At 42.7% G+C, this 25,731-nt stretch overlaps 1 protein-coding gene across 3 annotated transcripts in view; it reads right to left on the reverse strand.

The window, feature by feature from the left end:
* The window catches only part of SLC7A8 (solute carrier family 7 member 8), a 57,407-nt gene extending 40,816 nt beyond the window's left edge, over nucleotides 1-16,591 (reverse strand). For 2 of the 3 annotated variants that reach the window (XM_081229050.1, XM_081229048.1), the window contains exon 1: nucleotides 15,857-16,591. In XM_081229050.1, coding sequence (XP_081085176.1) covers nucleotides 15,857-16,007 — 151 coding nt within the window. In that variant the 5' untranslated portion in view covers nucleotides 16,008-16,591. Of the gene's footprint in view, nucleotides 1-5,980; nucleotides 6,075-15,856 lie in introns of those variants that run through there. The other variant, XM_081229049.1, reaches the window with a different exon arrangement.
* Nucleotides 16,592-25,731: the final 9,140 nt, after the last annotated feature.

The raw sequence follows: 25,731 nt of genomic DNA on the forward strand, positions 1-25,731 counted from the left end.
AGACCTAGGGACACATACAGACTGAAAGTGAGGGGATGGAAAAAGATATTTCACGCAAATTGAAGTCAAAAGAAAGCTGGAGTAGCAATACTCATATCAGCTAAAATAGACTTTAAAATAAAGAATGTTACAAGAGGCAATGAAGAACACTACATAATGATCAAGGGATCAATCCAAGAAGAAGATATAACAATTATAAATATATATGTATCCAACATAGGAGCACGTCAATACATAAGGCAAATGCTAACAGCTATAAAAGAGGAAATTGACAGTAACACAATAATAGTGGGGGACTTTAACACCTCACTTACACCAATGGACAGATCATCCAGACAGAAAATTAATAAGGAAACACAAGCTTTAAATGACACAATAGACCAGATAGATTTAATTGATATTTATAGGACATTCCATCCAAAAACAGCAGATTACACTTTCTTCTCAAGTGCACACGGAACATTCCCCAGGATAGATCACATCTTGGGTCACAAATCAAGCCTCGGTAAATTTAAGAAAACTGAAATCATATCAGGCATCTTTCCTGACCACAACACTATGAGATTAGAAATCAATTACAGGGAAAAAAACGTAAAAAACACAAACACATGGAGGCTAAATAATACGTTACTAAATAACCAAGAGATCACTGAAGAAATCAAAAAGGAAATCAAAAAAGACATAGAGACAAATGACAATGAAAACATGATGATCCAAAACCTATGGGATGCAGCAAAAGCAGTTCTAAGAGGGAAGTTTATAGAAATACAAGCCTACCTCAAGAAACAATAAAAATCTCAGATAAACAATCTAACCTTACACCTAAAGGAAGTAGAGAAAGAAGAACAAACAAAGCCCAAAGTTAGCAGAAGGAAAGAAATCATACAGATCAGAGCAGAAATAAATGAAACAAAGAAAACAATAGCAAAGATCAATAAAACTAAAAGGTGGTTCTTTGAGAAGATAAACAAAATTGATAAACCTTTAGCCAGACTCATCAAGAAAAAGAAGGAGAGGACACAAATCAATAAAATTAGAAATGAAAAAGGAGAAGTTACAACAGACACTGCAGAAATACAAAGCATCCTGAGAGACTACTACAAGCAACCCTATGCCAATAAAAAGGACAACCTGGAAGAAATGGATAAATTCTTAGAAAGGTATAACCTTCCAAGACTGAACCAGGAAGAAATAGAAAATATGAACAGACTAATCACAAGTAATGAAATTGAAACTGTGATTAAAAATCTTCCAACAAACAAAAGTCCAGGAAATTATGGCTTCACAGGGGAATTCTCTCAAACATTTAGAGAAGAGCTAACACCCATCCTTCTCAAACTCTTCCAAAAAATTGCAAAGGGGACTTCCCTGGTGGCACAGTGGTTAAAAATCTGCCTGCCAGTGCAGGGGACACGGGTTCGAGCCTTGGTCCGGGAAGATCCCACATGCCATGGAGCAACTAAGCCTGTGTGCCACAACTGCCAAGCCTGCACTCTAGAGCCTGCGAGCCACAAGTACTGAAGCCCGCGTGCCCAGAGCCCGTGCGCTGCAACAAGAGAAGCCACCGCAACGAAAAGCCCACTCACCACAACGAAGAATAGCCCCTGCTCACCAAAACTAGAGAAAGCGCACACGCAGCAATGAAGACCCAATGCAGCCAAATTAAAAAAAAAAAATTGCAGAGGAAGGAACACTCCCAAACTCATTCTATGAGGCCACCATCACCCTCATACCAAAACCAGACAAAGATACTACAAAAAAAGAAAATTACAGACCCATATCACTGATGAATATAGATGCAAAAATCCTCAACAAAATACTAGCAAACAGAATCCAACAACACATTAAAGGATCATACACTATGATCAAGTAGAATTTATCCCAGGGATGCAAGGATTCTTCAATATACTCAAATCAATCACTGTGATACACCATATTAATAAATTGAAGAATAAAAACCATATGATCATCTCAACAGATGCAGAAAAAGTGTTTGAAAAATTCAACACCCATTTATGACAAAAACTCTCCAGAAAGTGGGCATAGAGGGAACCTACCTCAACATAATAAAGGCCATGTATGACAAACCCACAGCAAACATTGTTCTCAATGGTGAAAAACTGAAAGCATTTCCTCTAACATCAGGAACACGACAAGTATGTCCACTCTCGCCAGTATTATTCAACACAGTTTTGGAAGTCCTAGCTATGACAATCAGAGAAGAAAAAGAAATAAAAGGAATACAAATTGGAAAAGAAGAAGTAAAACTGTCACTGTTTGCAGATGACATGATACTACACATAGAGAATCCTAAAGATGCCACCAGAAAACTACCAGAGCTAATCAATGAATTTGGTAAAGTTGCAGGATACAAAATTAATGCACAGAAATCTCTTGTATTCCTATACACTAACAACAAAAGATCATAAAGAGAAATTAAAGAAACAATCCCATTCACCATTGCAACAAAAAGAATAAAATACCTAGGAATAAACCTCCCTAAGGAGGTAAAAGACCTGTACTGAGGAAACTATAAGACACTGATGAAAGAAATGAAAGATGACACAAACAGATGGAGAAATATACCATGTTCTTGGACTGGAAGAATCAATATTGTGGAAATGACTATACTACCCAAAGCAATCTGCAGATTCAATGCAATCCCTATCAAATTACCAGTGGCATTTTTTACAGAACAAGAACAAAAAATCTTAAAATTTGTATGGAGACAAAAAAGACCCCGAATAACAAAAGCAGTCTTGAGAGATAAAAACAGAGTTGGAGGAACCAGACTCCCTGACTTTAGACTATACTACAAAGCTACAGTAATCAAGACGATATGGTACTGGCACAAAAACAGAAATATAGATCAATGGAACGAAATAGAAAGCCCAGAGATAAACCCACGCACCTACAGTCAACTAATCTATGAGAAAGGAGGCAAGGATATACAATGGAGAAAAGACAGTCTCTTCAATAAGTCGTGCTGGGAAAACTGGACAGCTACATGTAAAAGAATGAAATTAGAACACTCCCTAACACCATACACAAAAATAAACTCAAAATGGATTAGAGACCTAAATGTAAGACCAGACACTACAAAACTCTTAGAGGAAAACATAGGAAGAACACTCTTTGACATAAATCACAGCAAGATTTTTTTTGATCCACCTTCTAGAGTAATGGAAATAAAAACAAAAATAAACAAATGGGACCTAATGAAACTTAAAAGCTTTTGCAAAGCAAAGAAAACTACAAACAAGACAAAATGACAACACTCAGAATGGGAGAAAATATTTGCAAAAGAATCAACAGACAAAGGATTAATCTCCAAAATATATAAACAGCTCATGCAGCTCAATATCAAAAAAACAAACAACCCAATCCAAAAATGGGCAGAATACCTAAATAGACATTTCTCCAAAGAAGACATACAGATGGCCAAGAAGCACATGAAAAGCTGCTCAACATCACTAATGATTAGAGAAATGCAAATCAAAACTACAATGAGGTATCATCTCACACCAGTTAGAATGGGCATCATCAGAAAATCTACAAACAACAAATGCTGGAGAGGGTGTGGAGAAAAGGGAACCCTCTTGCACTGTTGGTGGGAATGTAAATTGATACAGCCACTATGGAGAACAGTATGGAGGTTCCTTAAAAAACTAAAAATAGAATTACCATATGACCCAGCAATCCCACTACTGGGCATATACCCAGAGAAAACCATAATTCAAAAAGACACACGCGTCATGAAGAACCTAGGGGTAAAACGGGAATAAAGACACAGACCTATTAGAGAATGGACTTGAGGATATGGGGAGGGGGAAGGGTAAGCTGTGACAAAGTGAGAGAGTGGCATGGACATATATACACTACCAAATGTAAAATAGATAGCTAGTGGGAAGCAGCCGCATTGCACAGGGAGATCAGCTCGGTGGTTTGTGACCACCTAGAGGGGTGGGGTAGGGAGGGTGGGAGGGAGGGAGACGCAAGAGGGAAGAGATATGGGAACATATGTATATGTATAACTGACTCACTTTGTTATAAAGCAGAAACTAACACACCATTGTAAAGCAATTATACTCCAATAAAGATGTTAAAAATATATATATTATTTGACCAAATTGCAGGCAAATGCAAAAAAAAAAAAAAAAGACACATGCACCCCAATGTTCATTGCAGCACTATTTACCATAGCCAGGTCATGGAAGCAACCTAAATGCCCATCGACAGACGAATGGATAAAGAAGATGTGGTATATATATACAATGGAATATTAGCCATAAAAAGGAACGAAATTGGGTCATTTGTTGAGACGTGAATGGATCTAGAGACTGTCATACAGAGTGAAGTAAGTCAGAAAGAGAAAAACAAATATCGTATATTAATGCATATATGTGGAACCTAGAAAAATGGTACAGATGAACCAGTTTGCAGGGCAGAAATAGAGACACAGATGTAGAGAACAAATGTATGGACACCAAGCGGGGAAAGTGGTGGGGGGGGCGGTGGGTGGAGTGGTGGGATGAATTGGGAGATTGGAGTTGACATATATATACTAATATGTATAAAATAGATAACTAATAAGAACCTGCTGTATAAAAAATAAAATTAAATTAATAAAAAATAAAAATTTAAAAAGTGATGCCTATTATATACAATCTTTAGTGTAATTATTTGATTAATATATATCTCCCCCACTAAGACTGCAAGCTCTGTGAAAGCAGAAACTGTATTGCTTACCTGTGAAATGTCACATAGTAAACACTCTATAAATATTTACCAAGTAAATGATGTCTGATGTCAATCTAGAAATGATCTCCACAGAGCAATCTAATATACCTGTTTATATGGAGCCTCCAAAAACTTTGAAATATGTCAAGTGTGTACTGTAGGCAAATGAGTAAAGCAACCTACTCATTTCACTGCTGAGTAGACTGGCTACTGTTACCATCTCCAATTTATGGGGAAAGAAAGTGGGGCAACTATTATTCTCATTTTTCCAAATGGAGAAAATGAGGGAGGTATTATTATCCCTATTTTACAGATGAAGAAACTGAGACCCAGAGAGGTAGTTATTTGCCTAAATCACAGGGTAAGTTAGTAGTGACTGGATTAGAACCTAAATCTTCTTTCACAGCCTTAAGCTTTTCCCTGAAAATTGTCAATTTTACATGCTCCACCCTATAGGCAATGAGAATGGTTCACAGAAGATGCTTATTAAAGAACTGGAACACAGATCTGATTCTTTCCTTCTACTGCAATACCACGTTCAATGATGATTTACATAATGTTCATGTCCATTACCTTACTTGATTCTCACAGCTACTTTCTTGGGTGCACAGGTCAGGCACTATCATCCCTATTTACCTTTGCAAAGACTGAGGTTCAGAGAGGTGAAGAGCTTTGATCAAAGTCACATACTGCATAGGTAGCAAGGCCTGAACCAGAGGCATGACCTTGGACTCCTGGCCCAAGGGTTCCTCCTACTCCAAGCTGCCTCTCCTCTAGAAATTACAGAACACACACCTTAACTGCAGGGTTTTTAGACTTTACACTGTCCAAATGAGGGTTATCTGGAGTGTCTTTGAAAGAGGAAAACTGGGGGCTTCCCGGGCTTCCCTGGTGGCGCAGTGGTTAAGAATCCGCCTGCCAATGCAGAGGACACAGGTTCGAGCCCTGGTCTGGGAAGCTGCCACGTGCTGCGGAGCAACTAAGCCCGCGCACCCCAACCAATGAAGCCCGCGCACCCCAACTACTGAAGCCCGCGCGCCTAGAGCCCAGGCTCTGCAACAAGAGAAGCCACCGCAATGAGAAGCACACGCACCGCGAAGAAGAGTAGCCCCTCTCGCCACAACCAGAGAAAGCCCACGTGCAGCAACGAAGACCCAATACAGCCAGAAATAAATAAATTAAATAAATGAATTTATTAAAAAAAAAAAGAAAAAGGAGAACTGGGAAAGGGCTTTTCTACCTTGGCTATGAACCTTTCTTGATGAGAGGTTGGAAGAAAGTTGATTATGGCAGAGATTTTTTTTCTCCATTGTTTTCCTCTTAGACTCATCAGCTACAAAGCCATTCAAGAATGAGATGCCCAACTGTCTGGTAGAGCCAAGGTACTGGAGGTCAGGGTTTCAATCCTCTCTTTCATCCACCCCAATTGGGAAAATAACCGTCTCATCACATAGATCTTCTTTAGTGAAAAATCAGTCCTAGAGTGCCTGGACAATGAGGTCCAGCTTGGCTTGTTCTGGCAAAGAAAAGCCAAGTGAACCACTCCATTAAAAAGGGGCCAAGTTGTATCAGTGGGCAAGTTGTCACTAGAAAAACTGCTGGAATTGAGAAAATCCACATTTGCCATGAATAACTGATGACTTCACCTGTGGGCAAATACTTATGTGATTCCTATTAAGGCCTTACTCACTTCCAGGCCTGTCCCTGCTAGAAGGCTGTAGTCATCAAAGAATTTCCTAGGGCATGGAATTACAGACTTCGAATGCCCAACAGACCCTCAAATCCAAAAGGCTTTGGCCTTCCCTACTGACTCATGCTCCTCTTGGTATCTAGCCAGAGCTTCTCCTGGCCCTTGGAGGTTCTGTCCTTTTCTATGATATCCAGAGAAAGCCAAGGTGAACCTTCTTTGTTCTTCTCCCACAAAGTGGCTGGGAGGGTCTCAGGCTTTTCAGGACTAGGGGAACAGCATGGAAGCAGTGTCAGCATATCGAGGCCAGGCTTTGATCCTCATGGCAGGCCTGGAATCTCACCATGCTTCTCACCCTGTGTCCACTTCCCATCAGGATTGTACAAACAGCTACCTCAGGGTGACGGCTGGTCAAGACTCCGACACACACCCTGTGGTGTTGCCATCTCCTGCCGAACAGAGATGTGGAAGGCGCTCTAGGACCCTGCTGGTTTGGATTCCATGCTAAAGAGTGAAATGGGTGCTAGACTTAGAGTCGGAGGAGCCATTGAGTTCTTGCTTTGCCACTCATAAGCCGTGTGACCTGAATTTTTCTGAGAGCCTCTGCTTCATCTGTTAAATGGGAATACTTGCTCCCTCCTTGCCTACCTCACAGGGTTGTTGTGGGGATGAAAGGTGATCACACATGCATGGAAACACTTTATAATCTGTTTAATGCCAGCAAATATAAGAAGCTACTAGGATTTATAGCAGTAGGGATAGAGATAATCTCTAGAAGACACCAATAATGGTCTTGTTTTGGAAGTTTGGCTCTGAAATAGTACTGCAGAGCCAGGACCATGAAGCATTGTCTGGGTACAATTTTTAGATGCCACAGGTGGGTGGCCAACAGGTAATTACATCTCAAGAAGTATTTATTGAGCACCCACTCTGTACATGCTTGCTTCGAAAGGTAATTGGGAAGTACTTGTTCACACATGGACTTTTAACATAATAGATGGAGCCAACCACCACCCACCAGCCATTGAAAGACAGGCATCCTGGCCTGAGGGGCTAAGAGTGCTGAGCCCTCAAAAATGACCATTAAGGATTCATATCAGGCTTCCAGCATCTCCTTGTCTGGTTGGGAAACCAGGCACCAGCAGTGAGAGGCTTTGTCTACCTCAGTGGTTCTCATCCAGCGGCAATTCTGCACCATCTCCCCACCCTCAGGGGACAATTGGTAGTGTCTGGAGACATTTTTGGCTGTCACAACTGGGGAGGCGGTGCTACTGGCATCTAATGGGTAGAGGCCAGGGATGCTGCATGGGACAGCCCCCCAAAACAACAAAGTATCTGGCCCAAAAGGTAATAGTGCCAAGGTTGAGATAAGCCTGTCATCATCTGGTTAGTTCCTAAAGTCCTTTTCAAATCTGAACTTAAATGAGATTTGGGTGCTTGGTGTTTTGTTTGTTTTTTGCTAAGTGCAAAAATTTATTGTTTATGGGAATAACTCATTTTTAAGCTAAAAAAATATTTTTTCAGCACACAACATTAAATTTACCACCTTAACCATTTTTAAGTGTACGGTATTGTTAAGCATATTCAGGGACTTCCCTGGCGGTCCAGTGTTTAAGAGTCCATGCTTCCACTGCAGAGGGCGCAGGTTCGATCCCTGGTCAGGGAACTAAGATCCCGAATGCAGCCAAAAAAATAAAGCATATTCACATTGCTGGCAGACGGGTCTCTAATGTATGATCTGGCTTAGACTGACTGCTATTTTTCAACGAATACTTTCTAAGCACTTACCCTGTGCCAGGCTGAATACACGGGGATGTGAAAATGAGAAAGACTCAGTCCCTGCCCTCAGGGAATCGTGTGGAGAAGTGAACATGATGCATGTGGACACAGAACTGACACCACCAGGGAGAGCAGAAGTTGCATGAGCGCAATTGTGACTCATGACAAGATGTTAGGGATGGAAAAGGTCACCGGAGGAGGCTGTTCAAAGAAAGCTTCCTGGAACAGGGAAGCACAAGAAGCTGATGAGTAAGTAGACTCAAGTCAACAGAGAGAAAAGGAAAAGCATTGGCTGCTTGATAAACAGGTCAGACTTGGGCTGAATTTGCCAGTTCTTCTCATCACCCAATCAACCTAATCTAATCTACGTTTCTAAACCAGAATTAGTGAGTGTGGAGGTGGGGTGGGAGTGGGGATTGGGGGAAGAGGAGGTGGTGGATGATGAGCTTAAAGGAGAGAACGAAACTAATATTTACTGAACATATACCATAGGATACCAGCCTTATTTTATTTTATTTTATTTGTTTATTTATTTTTGCGGTACGCGGTCCTCTCACTGTTGTGGCCTCTCCCGTTGCGGACCACAGGCTCCGGACGCGCAGGCTCAGCGGCCATGGCTCACGGGCCCAGCCGCTCCACGGCATGTGGGATCTTCCCAGACCGGGGCAGGAACCCGTGTCCCCTGCATCGGCAGGCGGACTCTCAACCACTGCACCGCCAGGGAAGCCCTACCAGCTTTATTTTAATACTCAACAAGAAATTTCTATTTTACTGATAATTAACTTGTTCCAGGTTACCAAGCTTGTAAATAGGGAAGTAGTTTAAAAATCCAGGACTATCTCCAAAGCTCTTCCTGTTCTGTGATATCATCAATGGTTCCTCCCTTTCCACAACATGCTGACACAAATCATGGAAAAATTCATTCTGTGCTTCCTACTTCCAGCATCAGGGCCCACTTAACAAATGCCTCCTTATCCCTAAGGCAACCTGACCTGGCTGTATCAGCTGCTGAGTAAACACCCTATGCATAATTGTACTCTAAAGAGGCAGCTAAAGCATTTACGCATCTCACAGATGTACAAACAGACACCTTGAAAATCTATATATACTGAGAAAAGTACACTAGCAATTCTGCAGCAATGGAACACCCTCTGGGTTGTCGACCTTCACAATATGCTGCTCAGTGTGAGACTGCCCAGAGCATCTTAAGGCATAATGTGAAATCCTCTCCCCAGGAGTGACGTCACTGGTAATGCTGAAGATATTTACAGCAGGGAGCAAACCAACGGGAAGACTCATGACTGTGTCGAAGGATGAGGGATGAGATGCAATCGATAAAGCTTCTCAGCTCAGACTTCATTCATTCTATAAATAAAACAGCTTAAAATAGACTTGAGAGATAATTTGGCTTCTTAGAAGTAAAATTTACCGGTGCTTAGCACAGGGCCTAGCACATAATGCTGAATGAGTGTTTGCGAAATGTTAAATATGGGCCGATCCGGATCCTATGACCAGCAGCCCCTACCCCTGAGCCAGGGAGCTGTCTGCACTTTGCCATTCCAGATGTCCAGGGAGAAGAGCCGGTGGGGGGGGTGGGGGGGAAGGGTGGGGAGGGCTCTTTTGCAGGCAGGTTCTGGGAGGGGAACAAGGCATGATCCTTCTCGCTCTGTACGCTCAGCTGGGAGTTAAAAATTAGAAGGGATGGACTCCTAACTTCCTGTTGTTTGGGGTGGTTCAGAATATATTCTTGGGATTATTTGCTCATGCCTGCTTTTTTGATAACCCCTCACCCCCCCCAAAAAAATAACAACCAAACAACAAGAGCAACAACAGACATTCCTGAAGCATTTCTTTGCAGGCAGCTGTGCTGCTGGATTAACCCTCAGAGGAAAGCAGAAAACCTTGGTAGCTGGGCAACTTGAAAGCCTCACCCAGTATGCCCCATACCTCCATGCCACTTCAGTAAGCCGATTTCATTCAGAAAAAGTGATATATATGGTGCTGGCCTCTCTGAGAAGGTCATCTGATCTGGGTACAGGGTGTTTTTGTGTTGCTGCTTTTCTAAACAGAATGGGCTGTTTGGTTCTGTTTCTTGGAACATAGTTTTTTACCTGCTGGGTTTCTATTTTCTTTCCCTAACCTAAGTGTCTCCTGCTACTCACTTATTCTGCATAACTCTGCTCTTTGAGAGAACATATTGCAGCCCTGCCGGTAGCAGGCTCAACCAGCTTGCTCCTTGAGCTCCCTGGTTCCTGGCACGAAGCAACAAGATACCTGGTTCCAGCCACCCTGAGCTCCATGCTGTGGAGCATTTTGATTAAGCCCAGTGGCTTCAGAGTTCAATGACCTGGATGGGAATCCTGGCTCTGCCACTGTTCAGTTACTTATTCATTCAATCCCATCCTTTCTATCACAGTACTTATTTCATGGGATTAGATGAGAATATTCATAAAGCACTGATCAGGTACTACGAATTGGGTGCGTAGAAGTGCTCAGGAAATGGTAGCTACTTATATTATTATTATTATTATTATTACTACACCGCTGGGTATAGCATTTCTCTATTCACTAAGATGTGTTTATTTTGACAAGTGTCGTAGTTGGCTTCTGTCTCAGAGTTTTCTTTGAGAACAATGACAGTTTTAAACATGTTTTCATCATGAATGAACCAAATGCTAATCCTTCCATGTTTAAAAAAAAAATTGAAGTTCAAACTCGAGAAGCAATTTTCACACTCCAGCCTCTGGTTAACATCCAATTGACATTTTGGGGATTAGAAAGCTAATACATCAAATTAGAGACTAAAATGTAAAATTTTCTGAAGTGGTGTAAAAACACACAGGTCTGAAAATCTTTTGGACCTGAAATATTTCCAAATCAGTCCAGTGCCATTTCAGTATGGTTATACCTATAGCCACAATTCTTTGTTGACAAATAGCCTTTAAAAGAAGGTTTCCCCCAATTTTTCCAGCATCAGACATCCACGGTCTTTCCAGACTCCAATGTCAGGGTTATGGGCCTGCATGTCCCACTGCCCCACCACACAATACACACCAGCCTCCCTCCTGCCTCTCTTGGTCACCAATTAGAAACGGGGAATGGCTAAGAGCTTTGGCTGTGGAGTCAGACCATCTCAGCAGTCAGTTGTGTGATCCCAGGCAAATTACTTCCCAGCTCTGTGACTCAATTTCCCCATGTTTAAAATAGAGTTATAGAGACTTCCCTGGTGGCACAGTGGTTAAGAATCCACCTGCCAATGCAGGGGACACGGGTTTGAGCCCTGGTCCGGGAGGATCCCACGTGCTGAGCCTGCGCTCTAGAGCCCGTGAGACACAACTACTAAGCCCATGCGCCACAACTACTGAGCCTGCACTCTAGAGCCCGCGTGCCACAACTAGTGAAGCCCGTGCGCCTAGAGCCCGTGCTCCGCAACAAGAGAAGCCACCACAATGAGAAGCCCGCACACCGCAATGAAGAGTAGGCCCCACTTGCCGCAACTAGAGAAAGCCCGCGTGCAGCGACAAAGACTCAATGCAGCCATAAATAAATAAATAAATAAAATTAATTAATTAAAAAATAAAATAGAGTTATAATACCTATTTCCATAGGACTGTAGTCAGGATTAAATAAGGTAATATATGTAAAGAATTTATAGCACAGGAACTGGCATTTAGTAAGAGCTCAATAAATACTATATTTTAAACATCTTGTTAGCTGAAAGAGAGTGGTCTAATAGCTAGACCTGCATCCAATATTGCTCTGCAGCAAATATACCAAGGTAACCCATAAACATACATTGTGCTAAAAACAAAATGGTCTAACAAATCATGAATCTTTTCTGTAGGCTCTGTAGCTGAACTAGTGCCTTCAGACCTAGATTCTGGGTACATACCTAAATACATAACTGATATAAAGTGACCTAAACAGCCAGGAACTCTGTGGGCGCCTCTACCATGGCTACAAAGAATGCTGGTCCTGAGAGGAAAGGTGTGCATGTGGGAGAGTTAATGGGAGCATGGTCTGTGCTGATCACATCCTGCAGTAGCTGAGCCAGCGCACCTCAGGCTCCCCGACAAGTGTTCCTGCAGCTGTACCAGAACGATACCTTCTTCCACTCCCAGCCGATTGCTCAGTTCTCATTTATACTGGGACACTTCCTCGCCTGGAACGCAACACTAACTGCCTCATCTATAAAAACAAATAAGGACCTCTGCCCAGGATCTAAATGAAAACACCTCTTTTAGGACATGAAAATTAAAAGAGTAGAGAACAATGCTTACAAGCTTGATTCAAGATTCAGACAAGCTCTAGGTTTGAGTCTTCAATACTTTTCAGCTGTGTGACCTTCAGCAAGTTGCTTGTCCCTCTGAGCCTCTATTTTCTTATCTGGATAAAGGGCGAAGAAGTGCCTACCACACGGGATTATTGTGAGGGATAAATAAGACAATGTATGTTTGGTAACTGGACAGCGTCTGGCACATAATAAGTGTTTAATAATGACAGCTATTAACAGTAGCTTTGATAGCATCAATTAATGAATTTTGCTGCTCCTTCATACTCTCCTTAGATTTGGGGGTGACTCCACATTCATGGAGAAATCTGAGTTCACCTGTTGCCAACAGGTTTCCTTGGCCAAGTATGTGGAGAGCAATAGCCTGGTTAGATTAGGGCAGAGGTGATGTTAAAAAATTAAAAACAGGTCAACCTCATTTCCAAGTTGATGGAATTATCCCTGGCTTAAAGATTTTCAAGCCAGGTTCCCAAGAGCCCTTCAGATAAATACTTTTCATTACTACTGTCTTCAGATCTTTGTCCAAGGCTCAATTAAATTCAACAATCATTTGAGTAACTGTTTCACGTCAGGGACTCTGCTGAGCACTAAAGATTCAGAGACGTATGCGACACATTTTTTTGCTCAAGGAAATAACAGTTTAGTCATTTTCCGTCTAGTCCCAGAATTATCTTCTCTACTTCATCTTTCTCCATGTCCTTCAGGATGCTTCTTAATCTAGTTCTGGGTGAGAACTCCTCTCTCTTTGTGCTTCTCACCATTCACCTAACTTTGTCCTCCTTACACAGCTCAACCATATCATAAATTTTCAATGTTCTCTGTCTAATGTATATAAATCTCATCTCCCCAGTCAGATTATAAATAATTCTAGGGCATGAGTCTTCTATTAGTTCATTTTATATTCTTGTAACACCTGCCATTTTGTTATTCCTATTTTAAATCATCAATGATGATTGTGAGTGAAATTTTATGAGGTTTTATGAAACATAGTTTAACTTATCCCTCTAAGTCAATTGGATATGAGATAGATTTGAGGCAGTTGCTACTTTCCCATACCTCATGACCTGATTCACTTAGGAAATTTCCTTTCTCTTTTTGCCTTCAAATTCTCTTCCTTCCACAGTGTTGACAGTGCACACCAGATCACTGAATTCCATGTGAAAAATGCCATTTCTATTTTTGCATTTGGTCTTGAAAAAACTTGAATCACTGTCATCCACTCGGAAACCCCTCTAGAGGACAGGGCAGCTACTCAGCACATTTGTAAATCAACAGCCACACAGGAGGGGAAATGGAAAGGATTTCGTCTCCACAACACCCTAACGGGGAAATGTGTGTCTCAGCTTAAATGGAGATACAATCGTGACTACTAACTGTACAAGGACTCTTGCACTTTGGAAAAATATCCTGATTTCTCTGAAATCACATATTTGGGATCTCTTTTCACCATAGACTACCAGAGTTACTATTCTGGTTGCTATAATACCAATGGGAGCATTGGGACTATTCTTACTGTGAAGTGCTATCCATGAGGCTGTGGACAAATCAGTAGTAGCATTCACCCAACTAAAACTATACCTCTTATACCTGGACACTCCCATTTCTTCATAGTCTTAGACAAACGATAAAGAAAGAGACAAAAACAAGCTCAGTATATAGGAGAATATTCTCTACTCTTGAATACCTGCACATATGTAGGGGTGGGTGAGCAAGGCTGAGGCAGGAAGGAGGTCTGATTGTGCTTGTGTGTATGTGGGTGTGCACTCTGCGGATATAACAGAACCTTCCCAAAGGGGGAAAATTCTTAATCCTCTCAGTCAAACTGGTGAAAGAGGTAACAGGCTCTGGGCTATTTATAGACCTTAAATTGGCATGTGCTATACATATTGAGTACTTTGCTGATCTCATTTTTTACAGCAATTGAAATAAAGGAGAGACAGAAAAGGTAATGAGAGATTCAAATCATGACTATAATTGTTTAAAATAACATTACCTTTCTTAAACTGTAGATGCCTGGAAAACCTCCCAGTGTCAGAGAATTAGATAAAGTGGGATTCCACTTTGAAAGCAGAGTGGAGATACCATGATGTATGAAGGCTGGGTGTAGAGGTGAAGAGGACTATCTGAATATTGTACTGATTTTATTTGATTTCAAGGGTGTTCTCCAGTGCCACCATTGCTCAGGTGCCAAAATGCCTCTGTGCTACCATGAGGACCATGGGGTTATCCAAGTGCTGTGGGCACCAGGATACCACATGCCTTCAAAAGGAAGTCTGCACAGAAACCTATCTGGCCTGACTGTCCCATGCCCCTTTCTCTGGGAGAAAGGTAAAGCCCTCTACCAAAGACAGCAGAAGAAACTCTCACCCTCTGGAGTGAGGACAGTAATGACCCATTGCCCATCGACCTCTAGGGCCTCTCTGGAAAGAGGAATATGTGTTGTCTCGAGATGGAGCCATATTTGGGACCCCCTGCCCGGTACAGTACAGTTAGGGGGTTGGAGTGGCCTGCACTGGCACTCTCGGGGACACTCAGGCTCCCCCAGTTTCAAAGCCTCCTGCCGGACTCCCCATTCTAGTTATTCCCATTTCCCTTTGAGGACCTCACAGGGTCTTCCGTGGATGTTAAGAGACGTGGATGTTACATGGACTCCATTAAGCAACGAGAGAAACTGCCAACTACACATTTACAGAAAAGCAAAATCGGTCTCTTCTTTTCTCCCATAATTTATTTCCTCATCTCTGAAATGGGAATAACAGCCCCATCACAGGTATTTCGCCAAGAGAAAGTGCTGTATAAGGTGTAAAAGCTATAGAAAGGCAAAGCATTCTTATACTGCTGTTTGTAGCTATATTTATTATTACACACCCCCTAGGCCCATAGTCTCATATAATGTAAACAATGAAACAGCGACTAAGTATGTCTCAAAAGCCAGTCCACAGCCTGCTAAGGAGATGGCTGGAGGAAAGCCTGTTAAAAATCTAGGTTCCCCAGCCCTACCTTAAGTCAACTGAATCAGAACCCTCAAGTGTGGAGCCCGGAGACCTATATTTTCAACAAGCTCCCAGGCAACAATGACCATCAGCCAGATGTGTGCCCCTATTTGCTCCATTCCGTGAACACTGGACAGAACTTCTCAGCCGGGTTTGGAGGAAGAGATGTATGACATACAGCACTTCCTATACCTCTCAAACTTGACCAGTGGGAATAGGTTACAGCACAGGTGAATGACAACTCTTCTAAGGGAGCAGGAAGTAGAAATAGTGCTTTACGGGGGTTGGGGGAATGAGGGGTTAAGGTTCTACAAGAGGACCACCAGACGGGGAGGAGTGGTCGGTGGGGAAAGGAATTGGACTCACCTACAATGATACCACAAGCACTGACCAATCCAATCTCTTTCTTCAGGGCCACTCCGCCCCCTCCAGAACCAGTCTCGGGGCTGGCCTCCGACTCGCTCCCACCTGGGTGGTTCTTTCCAGTGTTGTTTCGGTGCCTGGCTCCTTTTTCCATGTTTCTCAGTAGGATTTCAACCTCCAAAAGGTATCTCTCTTTCTAATGCATATGGGTGTAAATATATTTAGAGAGAAAGCCTTTCAAATGGAGATGTCCTTTTCCGTGATGTGATAAGGACCACTCCTACCCTCTTAAAAAAAAAAAAGACCCAGGCAGATAAAAGAGAAAAATGAAAATATTTCTACTCTGCCTTCACACTTTCTTGTCACTCGTGCTTACAAACAAGGAAAGTGTTGCTGGGGGCGGCAGGGGGGAGACATAGATATTTAAATATAAAAATAGAACTGTACCAGCTACTCCGGCTGGGATTCTCCTGAAAAAGGATGTAGCTCTTCAGAAACCAGGACCTTTCTGCAATGTGTACCAGGCAGTGGCTTATTTCAGATGCTTCAAAGAGGTAGTCCGGATTTTCCTCAGCTCTTCCCCTAAGAAAATAGATTGTCTTTACCTCCCCTTACCCTTTTCTTTTATGATGAGGATAAAAGTAGTTTTAATTAACTGACAGGAAAAATGGCAATCCTCCGGTACTCTCTTCTCTCCCAGGAACAACTGTGGACCCGACCGGTTTGCTCTAGGTCCTATTTCCACCTGGCGTGTGTTGCTTTCCCCTCCCCGTCTCCTGCCTTCCGCTTTCTCCAGATGTCCTCTTCGGACTCGCTTGTTTTCTTGTCCCTGTTTGCCTTCTTCCGATCTGCGTCCTCACGGCACAGACTGCCCCATCTCCCGTGATTACAGGAGAGTGGCTCTGGCACAAACGAACGTGTTCCCCTTTTAGCGAGGGGTTTTATGTGCTGAGGTAGCTCCGCCCCCACCTCCTCCGTTCCTATCCATCCTCTGTCTCCTCCTTTCTGTTCAATGTAAATAGCATCACACAGCCGCCAAAGATCACCGAGAAGATGGATTAAAAGACTTCCCTTTGTAATCGATCGGCTCTCTTTTCTCCATCTTTCTCTTTGTAAGTAGTGGAAGTATTAAAAATCCTCCCATGTCGACCGTTCCGGCAGAGTTCATGAGCTGGTATAGCATTACAGGTCTTTCAGCAGATGTGGGCTTTATAAATACGGCACCGGTTGTGCAGACACTTTAGTACCATCAGAAATACACTGGCGAATGTATTAAAATATTTATGTCTGGCAGATTTGAGGATACAGGAGAGAAGGCTGTAGGGACATTATCTTCAAGTATCTGAAAATAGGAGGAAATTCAGGGTGGGAGAGGGGAATGGAAAGAATTAAGAATAATGGAAAAGAGGTTCATTTAGTATAATTGTGAGCAGCTGTGAGGAGTAGCGTGGAAACAAAATTACCCGGAAGAGGTGGCAGCCTCAGCGTTCGCAGCTCTTATTTAGTGTTATCTGAAACAGGGGGGAAAAAAAGAAAAGACCCCCACTCTGGTCCCAGGAAAGAATGACACAAAATCTGGTGGAATGGGGCCTTTCACAGCTTCTAATACTTTTGCATCTATAAATTATTAGAAAGGCAGACTGGAGAGGGGGTGGGGAGTTATAAGCACCTCTCTGATCATGAAGCAGATTGTTTATGTTAAGAGATTACTTATTTCCATACTGATACTGTATCTTGGCTTCTGTGAAGAATTTTACCCAGAAACTACTGCCTTATGTGAGAGCAATGACACTTATTTATAATTGCAAAGTACTCTGAAAAAAACAGCAAGAAGCAATATAGCAGACAACACTGTAAGTCTAAAATGAAATTATTTTGAATCTGTATTACATACATTATGCAAAAGCACTTGATTTTAAAGTGGGTCTAAAAAATAAAGTTCCCCAAGCTGACCACTAAGTACAGAAATTGGCCTCACTTTTTGTAGAATGTTCCAAAAGATTTTGGATTTTCAGGGAAGTAAGTAATTCCTTAAAATGGGGATAGTTGAGCTATTGTAGGAAGGGCTTTTCCACATGGGGTAAAGTCCAATTGGCAATCTTTTCCACTTCGCCCCTTGACCACTCAGCAAGTATTAAGAGGTTTCAAAGGTTAGGAGTTCAACGGCTTCTCCTTCTGCAGTTCAAGATATAGCAAATTGAAAGCCTCAGCAAAAAAAAAAAAAAAAAAAAAGTGAGGGTGGTGATGTAAAAAGGATTTTTAACAAAAAGAACAGACAAAGCAGGGAATATATAGCACAAAACTCCATGGGAGGGGATGAGTCGTGGGAAATGAAAAAATTTTGAATTGCTTTTGGCCTTTCCTGACAATATCAGAAAGCATCAACCATCTGGTTTGAAGACTTCTGCTCAAATTTCAATGTCAAGTTATAAAACAAATAATCTTTCTGCTCTCAAACATGAATTCCTTCAGTAATGTTTCAATTCAAATGGTGTAGATATAATATGAGATAAAACATGAATGTGATGAACTTGAGGTCTCTTGCCAAAACTGGTGCAAACTGATCACAATATGGTAAGCTTTAGCCACCTCAACGTATGAACTAAGAAGCTAAAGGGAGAGTGGGATCAAATACAACTTTGGGATGCAATGGTATTAAGCACACCCAATTGGAAAGAAAGGATTTTTGAAATTTAATATTTCTCTTTCTTTAGCACTTGGAGCTTACAAGTGGCTTATCATTATCTATTAATGGTACAATGTAAAAGGTGGAAAAGGAATCTCCCCACCCCACCCCCTAAATAAACAGGACCAGTTATTCATATTATAAGGCTTCCTTCAGGTTTGGATCTTTTTGTGAAATAAATCCTAAGTGTGTCAAAATTCCACATGGTTCACATTGAACGCAGGAGAGAAAAGTCTTCGCGAGATATGTTGAGAAAAATCTATAGAAATAATTAACTGCAGGTTATTAAATTTTTAACACTGAGTTCTTTTTTATTCATAACTCGATTCTACATTTGCCTTTATAATTTAAAATCTGTTGTCTACATTTAAATAGTACATTATCTACAAACTGTTTTCTGCACAATATCTTGATTTTTTTCCCCCTCATTAAATACTTTGGGGAGACAAGGCTGTAATTTTTCCTTATTTTAAAGATTAGGAAGCTGAAGCTCAGAGAATGTCTTACCTGAGGACAAAGATAAGACACCTTTGGACAAGTGGGATATCAGTGGTTTACACTGAGATCTTCCCAGGACACTACAGCTACTTGCTGATGCCTCAGCTTATTCTGAGGGAAACAGAAGACCTTTGATCAGGGCCACACTTCTTGAATTGGTGTCATAACTGTGCTTTTAGAGACCCGCCTTGATGCCACACCTAACACCCATTCAGTGAGACCCACAGGTCTTAATCTGCCCCCCACCGCTCCATTTGTCACCCCTTCCCATAGTCCTCGGTTTGGTCAGTTTCAAAGTACTTTAGTACAACTCTGTTTCCAATATCTGAGTCACTGTTTACTGTTGTTTTTCATGCTGAAGATGCGAAGAAATTGATCTTTTTACCCAGGGAAAGTGTGGGTAAGAGGGTCGTTTTCTTAGGAATCTGTACTTAGGAAGAGAAAGGCTGTGTGAGGATGACATCTACTGCACAAAGAGGGATATGGCATGGGGGCATGCTGCTTGTATGGAAGCTGAACAAAAACGCTGTCATGTTTCAATATTCCCTTTTTGAAACAACAGGTAAGAAGCATCTGTTAATGCAAAGGGGTAGAGTTAATGCACAAAGCACATTCACTCCATTCTTGACTTTTATTTTTTTTCCTGCCACGCCGCACGGCTTGCTGGATCTTAGTTCCCCAGCCAGGCTTTGAACCCAGGCCCCGGCAATGAACGTGCTGAGTCCTAACCACTGGACTGCCAGGGCATTCCCTTGACTTTTTTTTTTTCTGGACCCAATAGACAAGCACTTTATTCTTGTTCTTTGTAGCAGAGCTATAAAGTCTGAGGTCACTAAGAGAAGACCCAAATCTCTTCCGGGAGGGAACTCACAGTCCATGCTCCCACTCTTCTTCTCGCACCTACCTGCCCAGAGTCAGAAGGAAACCCTGATTTCAATGAAAGCCAGCTTTCTTCTTAGAATTCCAGCGACCACTGCCTATAGTCAAACAGTGGCTTCCTGAGCTAGTGGTTCTAAGAGACTTTATTTCATTAAAAATGGAAAGCAGGGCTTCCCTGGTGGCGCAGTGGTTGAGAGTCCGCCTGCCGATGCAGGGGACATGGGTTTGTGCCCCGGTCCGGGAGGATCCCACATGCCGCGGAGCAGCTGGGCCCGTGAGCCATGGCCGCTGAGCCTGTGCGTCCGGAGCCTGTGCTCCGCAACGGGAGAGGCCACAACAGTGAGAGGCCCACGTACCGCCAAAAAAAAAAAGGAAAGCAGATGAAAATTAGTGAGCAAAGAAGAAGGAAGTAAGAAAGAAAAGGCCAAAACAGGTAAGAAAAAAAGGAAGATGAAATGAGGAGATACCCTCAGTTAATAAGCCCTTTTTAGGGTATGCTCTGTTTGCCTTTTGGACATATTCCTAAATTCAAAGGAAGTTGTATCTTCTAGGGTTTATGTAGTCCTGAGAATCTGGATGGAGCAGACCCTGTTCTGTTATGATGGTCCATTAGTTCATGCTCTTCTGGAGATAATAATGAATTCTTGCTCTGACACTAGAGACAAAAATTCCAGCAGATTACTGTTCTGTCTGCTGCACTTGGCCAACCCAGCACCAGTGGGAAAGAAGTAAAGATGCATTCCCTGAGGCAGGCTGCATGTCCTTCACTCCTTCACTGGGCCCATCCGTCATGGCGACTTGGTATTCTTTTTAAGGATTTAGGTGACTTCAGTTCTGAGTACTTAAATATGGAAACTTCCACCTCTTCATTGGTTTTCACTGAAGATTTGTGTTTACCAAAGATGAGAGCCCCTGTCTTTTTTTTTTTTTTAATAAATTTATTTATTTATTTATGGCTGCATTGGGTCTTCATTGCTGTGCACAGGCTTTCTCTAGTTGCAGGGAGCAGGGGCTACTCTTTGTTGTGGTATGCAGGCTTCTTATTGCAGTGGCTTCTCTTGTTGTGGAGCACGGACTCTAGGTGGGTGGGCTTCAGTAGTCGTGGCACGCGGGCTCAGTAGTTGTGGCTTGCTGGCTGTAGAGCACAAGCTCAGTAGTTGTGGTGCATGGGCTTAGTTGCTCTGCGGCATGTGAGATCTTCCCGGACCAGGGCTCAAACCTGTGTCCCCTGCATCGGCAGGCGGATTCTTAACCACTGCGCCACCAGGGAAGTCCTGAGAGTTCCTGTCTTTTAAGATGTGGAAGAGAAGTTCCCTGAGGTCAGAGATTTGTTTCGTTCATTGCTGCAACCCCAGTACCTAAAGTGGTACCTGGCACTCAATCAATATAATTGAATGGGGCTTCCCTGGTGGCGCAGTGGTTAAGAATCTGCCTGCCAGTGCAGGAGACACAGGTTCAAGCTCTGGTCCGGGAAGATTCCACATACTGCAGAGCAGTTAAGCCCGTGCCCCCCAACTACTGAGCCTGCGCTCTAGAGCCCGCAAGCCACAACTACTGAGCCTGCGTGTCACAACTACTGAAGGCCACATGCCTAGATCCCGTGCTCCACAATGAAGAGTAGCCCCCGCTCCTCGCAACCAGAGAAGAGCCCGCGCACAGCAACAAAGACCCAATGCAACCAAAAATAAAATAAATAATAAAATAAATAAATTTAAGAATATATATAATTGAATGAATGAATGAATAAATGGTGATGTGCATTAATGCATAATAAATACATAAATTACATAATAACTGATGGACTGATGTGCCGACTAATTGTAGCAAGATGTAGTCCTCAGTGCCTGGAGAGGGACTGGATTGTGGAAAGAGGGGAAAAACACCATCCAGGGTTTGACTTAAAGATCATTTCTTATAGAGCACAGATCTCAAGCAGGCCCTCAACACTGCCCAGCGATCCTACCACAGTCCTTTGGTTATTGCCTCTTCCACTTATCTCCTCCTCTCTGCAAACCAACACCATCCGCCAAATCCTCACTTTCAGTTGACATCCTTGCCTATTGTTTCATGGTGAGAAAATAGAAATAAGCGGAAGAAAACATCCATATCCTGGGGCTTCCCTAGTGGCGCGGTGGTTGAGAATCTGCCTACTAATGCAGGGGACACGGGTTCGAGCCCTGGTCTGGGAGGATCCCACATGCCGCGGAGCAACTGGGCCCGTGAGCCACAACTACTGAGCCTGTGGGTCTGGAGCCTGTGCTCTGCAACAATAGAGGTTGCGATAGTGAGAGGCCCACGCACCGCGATGAAGAGTGGCCCCCACTTGCCACAACTAGAGAAAGCCCTCGCACAGAAACGAAGACCCAACACAGCAAAAATAAATAAGTAAATTAATAAACTCCTACCCCCAACATCTAAAAAAAAAATTTAAAAAAAACAAACAAAAAAAAATCCACATCCTCCTACCACTAAATCTGTACATCTTTCCCCACATACTCGACCTCCCCTCCCATAGAAACAGATGTGGTGTCCATGCTCCTGTGTATCTATCTCCCTGACTTGTGCACTAGATTCCCTGTCCTTTCTTACCTACTCATGAACTTTGCTCCTGCAATTACTCCTCTCTCTCCTGCATTATCAGTTTTTTACTCTCTCCTGGATTATTCCTATCAGCATGCAAATATGCTGTAATAGCTTCTGTTTAAAAAAACAAAACTAATAGAACTTCCCTTGACTTTACTTCCCTATTCAGCTGCCACCCAACTTCTCTGCTCCCCTGTTTTCACTTCTTCACCTCCATTCATGCTTGAATCCACTAGTCTTAAGCTTTTGTCCCTATCCCCATGATGAAGCCATTCCTGTCAAGGTCACCAATAGCTACCGCAGGGCCCAATCTAGCAAGTGTTTCTCAGTCTTCGGCTTACTGATCTCACAGCAGCCCTGGCTCCTGGGATCCACTCTTCTGGCTTTCCCCTACCTCACTGGCCTCTTAGGCTCCTCAGCTGGATCCTTTTCTCTTCCCAACCTCTCCTCTATCCTCCCTCGCTACCTGGGTGATCTTATCCAGCCCTATGACTTTCAGTGGCATCTACACACTGATATTTCCCAAATTTATAAATCCAGCCCTCATCTCTCCCAGAAATTCTAGAACTAGCTATCTGTCTACATGATGTCTCTGTTGGATGGTTAATAGGTACCTGAAACTTAAAAAGCCCAGTGCCTGTGTGCCCCTCCAAACCTGCTCTTCCTCCAGTATTCCCCACTTGAGTAAATGGCACTCCTTGGTCAGGCCAAATATCTTGGAGTTAACCTTGACTTACCTTTTTCTCTTATCCTTTATTCAGCATTTGGTTTATCAGCCAATCCTGTTAGCTGTTAATTTAAACTTATCTAGAAATGACTCACTTCTTACCATCTTCGCTGCTACTACCCTGGTTCATTACCACCTCCTCACCAGCTCTCACCTGGACTATTCCACTGGGCTCCCTGTTTCGACACCTGTTGTCCTAAAACGTCCTCCTATACATCATTCTCAACAGAGCAACCAGAATAATCTTTTAAAATCATAAATCAAGAACTTCCCTGGTGGCGCAGTGAATGAGACTCCGAGCTCCCATTGCAGAGGGCCTGGGTTCGAGCCCTGGTCAGAGAACTAGATCTCACATGCATGCCGTAACTAAGGAGCCCGCCTGCCACAACTAAGGGGCCGGCGAGCCACAGCTAAGACCCAGTGCAACCAAATAAATAAATAAATATTTTTTAAAAATTGTAAATCAGGTCATATCTCTCCCTTGCTCAAAATCCTCCAGCAGCTGCTCATCACACCTAATTAGAATCAAATCTGAAGTTGTTTTTCTCATGGCCTTTGGTGACCACTCCAAAATCATATCCATATAATCTTCCTTCCACTTAGTCCTTCCAGACTCCTAGGCCTCCTTCCTATGCTTTGAACACTGAGCTCCGCTTCAGGCTTTTACACTAGCTGGAGCTTCTGTGAGGAACACTCTTCCTCTAGACAGTCACGTGTTCTGCTCCCTCCTATTAGGCTTGTCTCTCATCTAATGTCACCTTGCAGGGCTTCCCTTGTGGCGCAGTGGTTGAGAGTCCGCCTGCCGATGCAGGGGACACGGGTTCATGCCCCGGTCCGGGAGGATCCCACATGCTGCGGAGCGGCTGGGCCCGTGAGCCATGGCTGCTGAGCCTGCGCGTCTGGAGCCTGTGTTCCGCAACGGGAGAGGCTGCAACAGTGAGAGGCCCGCGTACCGCAAAAAAAAAAAAAAAAAAGTCACCTTGCAGAGGATTTCTCTGATCACCCAATAGAAAATCAGTCTTTATTCCATCACCTGAACCTTATTTTTTGTCATTATTACCTAACATTATTCGTTTGCTGGTTTGTTCCTTGTTTCCTCTGTTAAAATGTAAGTAGGGAAATAATATTATAGTTATAAGTAAAGAATCTTTATCTTTTTTTTTTAGGGGGTCTTCTTTTATTTATTTATTTGTTTGTTTGTTTATTTATTTATTTATGGCTGCATTGGGTCTTCGCTGCTGCACATGGGCTTTCTCTAGTTGTGGCGAGCGGGGGCTACTCTTCGTTGCAGTCTTCTAATTGAGGTGGCTTGTTGCGGAGCACGGGCTCTAGGCATGTGGGCTCCAGTAGTTGTGGCATGAGGGCTCAGTAGTTGTGGCTCACAGGCTATAGAGCGCAGGCTCAATAGTTGTGGAGCATGGGCTTAGTTGCTCCGTGACATGTGGGATCCTCCCAGACCAGGGATGGAGCCCGTGTCCCCTGCGTTAGCAGGAGGATTCCTAACCACTGCGCAACCAGTGAAGTCCCTATCTTTTAGGTATATATGCCAATATATTTATGGATGAAATAATTTGATGTCTTGGATTTGCTTCAAAATAATATAAGGGGAAGTGATGGAGAGGTAGTTTATCAATGAAAGAAGGCTGTGAGTTGATATTGTTTAAGCTGGGTGATGGGTAGGTAGGAGTCCATTATACTATCTTCTCTAGCTTTGTATATGTTTACATTTTCCCATAAAAACAAACAAACACAATCTTTGCTCATTTCTTTATCATCATATCCCTAATGTCCAGAGCAGTACTTGACATATAGAAGGAATTCAATAAATACATATTTATTTAATAGTTATTGCACTTTGAATCAGGAGAGTAAAGGTATATTTTCAAGATAAAAGTTAATCATTTACTGCCAGTTGTTGAAATCTAAGTTCCAAAGGAGATTTTATAAAGAGTATTCCCTTCCAGGCTTCACATCCAAGAATGTCTTAATTGTGGGAATGCCAAAAACTAAACTTAAGAGCAATTTTTAAAAATATAGCTTAACTAGGAGATCAGCTCGGTCCTTTGTGACCGCCTGGAGGGGTGGGATAGGGAGAGTGGAAGGGAGGGAGATGCAAGAGGGGAGAAGATATGGGGTCATATGTGTATGTATAACTAATTCACTTTGTTATAAAGCAGAAAATAACGCACCATTGTAAAGCAATTATACTCCAATAAAGATCTTTACTATATATATATATATATATATATGGCTTAATTTCTCACCTCTTTCTCACCAAATCATGATAATTAACTGTCATCTCCTATACTACTAAAATTGTGAAGCAAAGTTGGGAAGAAAATACAAAAATCTAAAAGGCTATGGTGGACTTCCCTGGTGGTACAGTGGTTAAGAATCTGCCTGCCAATGCAGGGGACACGGGTGCGAGCCCTGTTCCAGGAAGATCCCACATGCTGCGGAGCAACTAGAGCCCGTGAAGCACAGCTACTGAAGCCTGCACTCCTA

The sequence above is a fragment of the Mesoplodon bidens genome (genome assembly GCF_964165515.1).
Source record: "Mesoplodon bidens genome assembly, chromosome: 3".
NCBI classification, from domain to species: Eukaryota; Metazoa; Chordata; class Mammalia; order Artiodactyla; family Ziphiidae; genus Mesoplodon; species Mesoplodon bidens.